The sequence below is a fragment of the Ranitomeya imitator genome, chromosome 4 (genome assembly GCF_032444005.1).
Source record: "Ranitomeya imitator isolate aRanImi1 chromosome 4, aRanImi1.pri, whole genome shotgun sequence".
NCBI lineage: Eukaryota > Metazoa > Chordata > Amphibia > Anura > Dendrobatidae > Ranitomeya > Ranitomeya imitator.
The window spans coordinates 363,916,129-363,926,904 of record NC_091285.1 but is presented as its reverse complement, the minus strand read 5'-3'; the positions used below and the strand labels follow the sequence as shown (position 1 = coordinate 363,926,904).

Here is a 10,776-nt window from a genome sequence, read left to right as displayed (position 1 = left end):
TTAACACACACACGCAGTGTTCACTACTGAACACTGAAGGGCAGGCAATGAAAGATTACGTCCTGACACCAGTGCCAGAGTCAGGATGTACTTTGTGGGCGGAGCTTGTATGGCCCCGAAGGACGGTATAAATATCCACATGGCCCTTGGCAGAAAAAAGATTCCCCACCCCTGGTTTAAAGGAAATGTTTAGTCACACTTCAGAACAAAATTACACCAGAAATAGAGAAACCAATGCACAATAGGGGGGACAGTTGCCGAGGTAACCATTTGATGCCCAGCGAGTGTAGTGCATGGGGTCTGTTCTAATTAATGGGATCCATGCACAATACTCGCTAGGGGCTGGACTGTTGCCTTGGCAACTGTACGGCTCAGTATGCATGCATGTCTCCTGACAACCAATGTCAGATCAGGGTATGGTGCATGTCTATTCAAGCCACTTACAGGAAACCCATCATCAGATCTGTGCTACACAAGCCATGGGCAGCATGAATCTGACTGCTACCAGGCGTCTGGTTCTCTCAAAACACAGGGACGCACGACTGAGCCAAGCACTCTTATGTATAGGGCGTGAGGAGAGAGCGCAATCACACCTCTCATATATGGCCAGCTTTAGGAAGAGGTAATCACAGAGTGATCGTGATCTGATCAAAAAGTAATACAAAATTCCCTGTGCAGGCTGCTCCATAACTGAGCTCATGTTTCACTATTATTTTTTATTATGCTTTGCTTATATATCTCATTCTGCAGTGCCTTACATACAGTGGGGGAAATAAGTATTTTAAGGGCAGGTTAATTTTAACATTGAGAGATAGAATATCAAAAATAAAACCCAGAAAATCACATTGTATAAATTATATAAATTTATTTGCATTTTGCAGTGAGAAATAAATATTCGGTCCCCTACCAACGTTGCATAAAGGCTATGTGCACACGTTGCGGATTTGACTGTGGAATTTTCTGTGCAGACTCTTCTTTTCTTGGCAGAAAACGCAGGTCAGAATCTGCACTTTTTTTTGCGGTTTTGTGCGGTTTTTTGGCAGACTTGCTGCGGATTTTGTGCAGATTTCTTCCTTTTTTTTTACCCCTGCAGATTTCTATTATGGAGTGGGTGCAGAAACGCAGCAGTTCCGCAAAAAGAATTGACATGGTCCTTTTTTGAATCTGCTGCGTTTTCCGTGCAGATTTTTCCGCACCATTAGCACAGCATTTTTTTTTTTTGCCATTGATTTACATGGCACTGGAAATCGGATCTGCAGCATTTCTGTGCGGAAAAAAAACGCTGCGGATCCGCAGGAAATCTGCAACGTGTGCACATACCCTAAGGCTATGTGCACACGTAGGAAAAGAGGTGCAGAATTTTCTGCACAAAATCCGCATCTCCTGACAGAATCCGCAGCCGCGGATTTGCCGCGGTTTTTCTGCATATTTTGTGCGTTTTTTCTGCGGTGTTTGCCACTGCGGAATTTTAACATGGAGGAGTGCAGAAACGCTGCAGATTCGCACAAAAGAAGTGACATGCACTTCTTTGAAATCTGCAGCAATTCCGCACCATCTGCACAGCCTTTTTTTCCCCATTGAATAACATTATACTGTACATCACAGTGCGGATCTGCAGCATTTCTGCACGGAAAAATCCGCTGCGGATCCACAGCAAATCCGCATCGTGTGCACATAGCCTATGAGTTCTGGCTCCTACAGACCGGTTAAACGCTCCTAGTCAACTCGTTACCTGCATTAAAGACAGCTGTCTTACAGTCACCTTTATAAAAGACTCCTGTCCACAGACTCAACTAATCAGCCAGACTCTAACCTCTACAACATGGGCAAGACCAAAGAGCTGTATAAGGATGTCAGGATCATAGACCTGCACAAAGCTGGAATAGGCTACAAAACCATAAGTAATATGCTGGGTGAGAAGGAGACAACTGTTGGGGCAATAGTAATGAAATGGAAGAAATACTAAATGACTGTCAATCAACATTGATCTGGGGCACCATGCAAACTCTCACCTCATGGTGTATCGTTGATCATGAGGAAGGTAAGAGATCAGCCTACGGCTATGTGCACACGTTCAGGTTTTTTCGTGTTTTTTTCGGTTTTTCGCGGTAAAAACGCTATAAAAACTCATTAAAAACGCATACATTATGTATACTATCATTTAGAATGCATTTTGCATGTTATGTGCACATGGATGCGTTTTTTTCCGCGAAAAAAACGCATCGCGGTAAAAAAAATGAGCATGTTCATTATTTTTGCGGATTCTCTGCGTTTTTCCCGCAATTCTATGCATTTGGGAAAAAACGCACAAAAAACGCACCAAAAACGCGTCAAAATGGCAGTAAAAACGCATGCGGGTTTCCGGCAGAAATGTCCGGTTTTTGTCAGGAAAATTTCTGCAAGAAATCCTGACGTGTGCACATACCCTAAGGCTATGTTCACACTTTGCGGATTTTGCTGCGGATCCGCAGCGGATTTGACCGCTGCGGATCCGCAGCAGTTTCCCATGAGTTTACATTACAATGTAAACCTATGGGAAACAAAAAACGCTGTGCACATGCTGCAGAAAAATCCGCGCGGAAACGCTGCGGATTACATTCCGCAGCATGTCACTTCTTTTCTGCGGATTTTCACCTGCTCCAATAGAAAACTGCAGATGAAAATCCGCAGAAGAAAACGCAGTAAAAACCGCGATAAATCCGCAGTAAAAACCGCAACGGGTTTTCACTGCGGATTTTGGAATTCTGCTGCGGAAAAATCCGCAGTGGAATCCGCAAAGTGTGAACATAGCCTAAGGCTATGTGCACACGTAGGAAATGTGGTGCAGAATTTTCTGCACTAAATCTGCATCTGCAGATTTGGTGCAGTTTCTGTGCAGTTTCTGTGCAGTTTCTGTGCAGTTTCTGTGCAGTTTCTGTGCAGTTTCTGTGCAGTTTCTGTGCAGTTTCTGTGCAGTTTCTGTGCAGTACAATGTAAATCAATGAGAAGAAAAAAGCTGTGCACATGGTGCAGAAAAATCTGCGCAGAAACGCTGCAGAACTGCACAAAAGAAGCGACGTGCACTTCTTTGAAATCTGCAGCGTTTCTGCGCAAATTTTTCTGCACCATGTGCACAGCTTTTTTCTTTTCTCATTGATTTACATTGTACTGTAAATCACAGTGCAGTTCTGCAGCGTTTCTGCAGCAGAAAAATCTGCTGCAGTTCTGCACCAATTCTGCACTAAATCTGCATCGTGTGCACATACCCTAAGGGTGTGTGCACACGATGCAGATTTAGTGCAGAACTGCAGCAGATTTTTCTGCAGCAGAAACGCTGCAGAACTGCACTGTGATCACAGTACAATGTAAATCAATGTGAAAAAAAAAAAGCTGTGCACATGGTGCAGAAAAATCTGCGCAGAAACGCTGCAGTTTTCAAAGAAGTGCCTGTCACTTCTTTTGTGCAGTTCTGCAGCGTTTCTGCACCCCTCCATAATAGAAATCTGCAGGTGCGTTTTTGATGCGTTTTTCATGCGTTTTTTGTGCAGATTTGTGCTCAAAAAACGCATAAAAAACGCATAAAAAACGCATCAAAAACGCACCTGCAGATTCTGCCAGGAGATGCAGATTTAGTGCAGAACTGCAGCAGATTTTTCTGCACTAAATCTGCATCGTGTGCACATACCCTAAAACTACACGGGGGGAACTCGTTAATGATCTCAAGGCATCTGGGACCACAGTCACCAAGAAAACCATTGCTAACACATTGCACTGTAAAAGTTTAAAATCCTGCAGTGCCCGCAAGGTCCCCTGCTCAAGAAGGCACAGGTGCCAGCCTGTCTGAAGTTTGCCAATGAACACCAGGATGATTGTGTGAGTGATTGGGAGAAGGTGCTGTGGTCAGATGAGACACAAATTGAGGTCTTTGGCATTAACGCAACTCGCCGTGTTTGGCGACTGTTCAGGTCTTTGTCAGTGGGCAAACTTACAAAATAAGCAAGGGATCAAATACTTATTTCCCCCACTGTACATCAGCGCTGTCCCCAATGGGGCTCACAATCTACATTCCCCATCAGTATGTCTTTGGATTCCAGCCTATAGTAAGAGTAGCTGTGACCAATCCATTCCGCTGCCCAGAGATAGTGCTGCTGTACCTAAAAGGACAGGGCCTGGACAGTTCTTGGATCGGTCCAATTTTCCACCAAAACACACACACAAGTATTACATATACTGGAGTTTATATACCTTTTTCTTTTAAAAGGAGACTTTGGCATATCAGTGACAGGAATCATCTGCTCCCCTGGGCGCACCCACATTATAGGGCCATCATCACTCTCTTTGCGGCTCTTTAGCTCAAGGCTTGAGTGAGTCCCCCAAGGCAAAGTGAGCTGTCAGTCAAGTGAAAGGTGGACACAGTCAGTTTGTACACATTTGCTGTTAAACATGAAATCAATCATTAGAGTGCATATAATGTAAAACACAGGTAATATATAACCCCTAACCTATGGTCTCCCCCTCCAATGCTGTGAGGGCCTGTATAATAGCATATCACAGTTAGTTTACTGTACTTACATATTTATTGTATGTATGGAGAAAGTAAACATAACAATGATAATGGATAGATAATGACATGACTGAGGATGTTATAGTAGAATATTGAGGAAAGTTACAAATTACTGGTCAGTAGCTTTATCCATGCATCTATCATTAGAACTATGTGATGGCTCCCTGGTGCCCACATCTAATTGGGACTATGTTATAATGGCTGAAATATAACGTATATTCACTGAAAGTTTTACCACCGGCTATACAATTATATGCCGAAAGTCTAGGCACCGAAAATCACTTATAAGTGACTAGCCACTAAATACATTACCCATCTACATTATAGGTGATAAATCTATGATGGCTTGGGTCGCTGGAGGCATGGACATCTGAGTTGTGCCTGTGTAAAGGTACCGTTACACTAAACGATTTACCAACGATCACGACCAGCGATACGACCTGGCCAAGATCGTTGGTAAGTCGTTGTGTGGTCACTGGGGAGCTGTCACACAGACAGCTCTCTCCAGTGACCAACGATTCGGGGAAAGACTTCGGCATCGTTGAAACTGTCTTCAACGATGCCGAAGTCCCCGGGTAACCAGGGTAAACATCGGGTTACTAAGCGCAGGGCCGCGCTTAGTAACCCGAAAAAAAACCACTACATACTTACATTCCTGTCACGTCCCCCAGCGTCAGCTTCCCTGCACTGTGTAAGCGCCGGCCGTAAAGCAGAGCGGTGACGTCACCGCTGTGCTCTGCTTTACGGCCGGCTGGCGCAGACAGAGTCAGTGCGGGAAGCTGACGCCGGGGGACGTGACAGGAATGTGAGTATGTACTGTTTTTTTGTTTTTGTTTTTTTTTTTTGAACTTTTACAATGGTAACCAGGGTAAATATCGGGTTACTAAGCGCAGCCCTGAGCTTAGTAACCCGATATTTACCCTGGTAACCAGTGAACACATCGCTGGATCGGCATCACACATGCCGATTCAGCGATGACAGCGGGTGATCAGTGACCAAAAAAAAAGGTCCTGATCATTCCCCAGCGACCAACGATCTCCCAGCAGGGGCCTGATCGTTGGTTGCTGTCACGCATAACGATTTCATTAACGATATTGTTGCTACGTCACAAAAAGCAACGATATCGTTAATGAAATCGTTATGTGTGAAGGTACCTCAAGTCTGGCTGGGTATCCTGTGAGATGTGGCAGTACGGACTATGGCAGAAATGGGGGTGCCTCTGTAAGACCACTGGTACCGGCATCTAAATCACAACCAGAGGCCTAAAAATGCTCCTCAGATTTGTCATGTACAAAAGCCTATTAAATGATCAAAATAACACACAAATATTAACATATTTATCCCACACACTAAACCCCATAATAAACAAAATACTTCATCCGGCAAAAACAAACCCTCATTTGGAGAGGTCGATGAAAACATACTTACAGCTTTCATAACTGAAAAATAAGGGGGAAAAAAGCCAATTCCGTAATAAACTAAGCCTCATCCTTAATAGGAGAAAGAAGATCCATAAGAAGTATTTCAACTCCGCTCTATTCTATGGAGTAAGAGGTCATGTCAGACAGCCCAAAATCAGGCAGTGACTGGGGGGGAAGCAGCCAGGTGTCAATATACAGCGTTCTCTTACCTTCAGGAAAGGAGACTCTTCTAACATGTCCAGGAATTCTGGGAAGTAATCCCCTACTTCCTCATCAACCGCTCCCACCAGGCTGATCTGCCTCATCGCCCCTGCTCTGTAAGTACCGTGAGAGTACGTCCTCTTTACCTAGAGCAAAAAAAGCGCATGTGAGACAGGGCCGACCATAGCCCAGAATGTCAGCCAATCACCTGTGTGCCGGCGCTTACAACAGAACCACGTGCTGCCACACTGTGACCCCTGCTGCAGAGCTATAGTGACAGCCTATTCTTCACAGGGTGCTACCAGTGCTGTGCAGCAGGGGTCCGATACAGTCAGCCGCTGACTGACCACCAAGAGACCTGTCAATCAGCAGCAGGATTATATCCCACTTTCTGGCGACCCTATAATTAGACATGAAATCATGATACAGGAAAGATGTACATCTTTGTACCGTGTTATCTACATGAAATCATGCCCAGTCTTATTCTGCGTGCTGCTGTCATAGGCCGTGTGAAGTGTCAGCTTCTCTAACCTCTTACTATAGGATCTAGTGCTCCAGATCCCCGGCATATAGATGTAGAAGGTAACGCATGGGATGCCTGCAGCATGGCAGCTTACCACCTACTGGTAACAGTGTGCAGTTACTGCCCTCTACTGGTGGCTGCAGACAGTATAATGTACTCACATAACATATGTGCTTTTGGCTACACGCACTAGTACGGCTTGTGGGTCAGCAAAAAGCCGTGCCACTATTGCCATGTATCATACACACACTTCTCAAGGCTGTGACTGCAAGGGCTTTACCTCCGCTCACTCCGAACTACATTCAGCATAAACCACATCCCAGATGCACAACACACTGCCACCCCTCATCAAATGGAGCGACGAATCCCCACTATAGGCACTAATGTCCAACACTCAAAAGGACCAAACTTTTAAAAAGGTTTCAGGCTTTAATATAAACAGTACAACACTTTAAAAAAATAAAAAGATAAAATAAGGCAACATATAAATATATAAAACAGTTCTAAAATAGAAGACAATAGAAAATTCCTAAAGGTTTCAATCTACACTGGTGTGAAAAAGTGCTTGCCCCCTTCTGAAACATTTGTGTGACACGCATGAAAAAGAATAAAAAAATCAGATCACCAAACAAATGTAAATATTAGACACAGATAACACAAGGAAACACAACATGTAGTTTTTAAATGAAGGTCTTTATTATTAAGGGAAAGAGAAATCCAAACCTACAGGGCCCTGTGTGAAAAAGTGATTGCCCCTAAACCGAATATCTGGTTGGGCCATCCTTAGCAGCAGCAACTGCAATCAAGCATCTGCGATAGCAGGCACGGAGTCTTTTACAATGCTCTGGAGGAATCTTGGCCCACTTATCTCTGCAGAATTGTTGTCACACTGGAGGGTTTCCGAGCAAAAAAAACACCTTTCTAAGGTCTTTCTACAGCATCTCAATCGGATTAAGGTCAGGACTTTGACTAGGCCACTCCAATGTCTTCAGTTTGTTTTTCTTAAGACATTCACAAATGGACTTGCTCGTGTGTTTTGGATCATTGTCCTGCTGTATAAACCAAAAGTCATGGGCATCATCAAGATGTTTTCCAGCAAAACTGAGATGAGCCTTTATGTTCTTATTCATCAGTAGTGGTTTTCATCTTGGATCTCTGCCATGCAGGCCATTTTTCCCCATTCTCTTTCTTATGGTGGAGTCATGAACACTGACCTTAACTGAGGCAAGTGAGGCCGGCAGTTCTTTCATGTAGCTGTGGGGTCTTTTGTGACCTCTTGGATGAGTCATTGCTGTGCTCCCGAGTTAATTTTGGTCGGCCGGTCACTCTTGGGAAGGTTCACCACTGTTCCATGTTTTCGCCATTTGTGAATAATGGCTCTCACTGTGGTTCGCTGGAGTCCCAAAGCTTTAGAAATGGCTTTATAACCATTTCCAGACTGATAGATCGCAATTACTTTGTTTCTCATTTGCTCCAGAATTTCTTTGGATCGCGACATGATGTCTAGCTTTTCAGGAACTTTTAGTCTACCTCACTTTGTCAGGCAGGTGCTATTTAAGTGATTTCTTGACTGAAAACAGGAGTGGCAGCAATCAGACCTACATGTGGCTAGGGAATTTGAACTCCTCTTCCCAAAGGTGTGATAAGCCACAGACAATTTATGTTTTAAGGGGTGCCATCACTTTTTCACACAGAGCCCTGTAGGTTTGGATTTATTTCCCTTAATAATACTTTCATTAAAAAACTGCATTTTGTGTTTCCTTGTGATATGAGCTGATATGGTGCAAATATACAGAGCATGAAATAGTTCATTTTCTTGTATCACCACCTGTTATAGGGGAGACAGGGCTGTGCAGTCTGGATATGTCCATCTGCTCATCTTTTGTGAGTCTTGACACCTAGGACTGGTTGGTATAAACTTAACTCTCGCTATTCCAAGACACCCGCAGCTATAGCTCCTGCTATATAAGCTTTTATGGTTCTGTGTACACAAAATATGTTTGCCAGACTTCTATCCTAATGTTACATTTTCCCACACACCTTGTAAACCATGCAAATTAATTAGGAGAATAAATGTGGCTTTTACAATTTTATCAGTAGTCATGGATTTGGAACAGATCTAGGGAAAGCTTTCCAACATAAGATCATACAAGTCACCATAAAACCTGTGAGCATTAAGACTACATTCCCACTATTGAAAATACACAGCGTCAAACACTCAATGTGGGAATTTAAAGGGAATCTGTCAGCAGGATTAACCATCCTAAGCTATCTATATCGGCATGCAGGCAATCTGTCAGCAGGATCAACCATCCTAAGCTATCTATATTGGCATGCAGGCACAGGAAGCTGGATTAAATTATACCTTGATATTTGCAATCCGATATTTTATTCCGGAGAAATTCACATTTTTCTAATATGTAAATGAGCTGTTCCAGGCTAAGGATCAGATACTGATCTGCATGAGAATCTGCCTCCAGAGCTTATTTTAAAGCACCACACAAGCATTATCTTACCTTTTTCAGCACTGGAGTGGCAGTTTAAATGTAAGCCCACTGCCCCAGTTCTAATACTCCCCTTCACCTTTTACCAATGCCGCTCTATGCCCGTAACTTCTGACTGGCTGGTGGTCAAAAGTTACAATCACAAGAATTCAATACAAATTTATGAGAGGCCAGAAAGAGGCTCTCAGAGATGTACTGAAAAGAGATCTCTGGCGAGTTCCATGGAAAATTGGAGTTGCCGACATTTTGCCGGAGACCAACATGAAAGACACTGGAAAAGGATGAAGGCAGCGGCAGGTAAGTATGAGGTGGGCAATTACATTTAAAGCACCACTCTCCAGCATTGCAATAAAAAGACGCTGGAGTGGTGCTTTAAATAGAAGGGGAGCTATGATGTGTAACGGCTGCTCTCACTGCAGAGCTGTGTGTGGTTATACCTGACACATCTGCAGGTTCTTCTCAGCTTCCATCTCACAGGCAGACAGGGTTGCAATACAGCAGAGCTGTGAGAGCTGCAGCACATCTGTTTGTAGGGAGATGAAGTTCAGTTCTACCCTACTGTGCAAGTTACTTGTCTCACACTGGTAACGACCCCTTTTAATAGAAAATCTCTGGAGGCAGATTCTCATGAAGACCTGTGTCTGGCCCATAGTTTTTAACAGCTCATTTACACATAAGAAAAAACTAATTTCTCTGGAACAAGACGAGAAATATCAAAGATATAATTTTATTCAACTTCCTATGACCTACATGCTCATATAAAGGTCTTACAAGCATTAATCAAAGTGACAAAGTTCCTTTAACTTAAGTAGACATGCTCAGAAAATATTCTAGCTGTCTACTGCAGAGGGTGAATGGTATTGCATAACACTGAAGTATGGCCATGTAAAGTACAGTGTAACTGGTGACCATGGGGAAAAGGAGGAACAGGGGAGCTATACTTTCCACACCTTGCTCTTGTGCCAGACGCCATCAGCTTATGAATGGTGAGGGCACAAGTTGCACCGGTTACACAGATAAATCACGTACAACGCTGCCAACACAACTGGACAAATCCCTTAAAAGCAAAACATTTCAGGGCTTTAAACACTAAAAGCCTTGACATGACACAGATTCTGCCAATTCTCGGGTCAAGGTTTACATTCAGAATTTTTGAGAATGATCCAGACTGGTGAATCAGAGACCTATATATAGAAACACACTGGAAAATATAGCTGCCTGCGTGTGCATTAATCACTAAAATATGAAAAGTCGCCTGCTATAAGCATAGACCTGGACAAACATTACCCAGGCTGACAGATCTTATGTGTATGTGACAGATAAAACAGTGTGCTGCACTTTCCAGTAAAATGACTGAAATCAATGGGATCCTTCTTACGCCTTTTGCCCCCATTATGTAACAAATCCATCCTCAAATCCTAAAACGGAACAGAAACCCAGAATTACATAACATAGGTGCTCCTACAGACATGAGGCCGACAGTGGTTACAGGAGAAATCTGCCCTACAGTAAGCTACTATATACCTGGGCAATGCCAACTATGCCAGGATGGGATGATGGAAGTCAGGCTTAGGGCCATTCAGC

At 43.5% G+C, this 10,776-nt stretch overlaps 1 protein-coding gene across 1 annotated transcript in view; it reads right to left on the bottom strand.

Annotated features, from left to right (window-relative positions):
- The window catches only part of RSBN1L (round spermatid basic protein 1 like), a 104,934-nt gene that overhangs the window by 26,859 nt on the left and 67,299 nt on the right, over positions 1-10,776 (bottom strand). Inside the window, exons 4-5 of the mRNA XM_069765132.1 lie at positions 6,174-6,311; positions 4,225-4,367 (exon numbers count right to left, since the gene is read on the bottom strand). Of these exons, the coding sequence (XP_069621233.1) occupies positions 4,225-4,367; positions 6,174-6,311 (281 nt within the window). The remainder of the gene's footprint in view (positions 1-4,224; positions 4,368-6,173; positions 6,312-10,776) is intronic.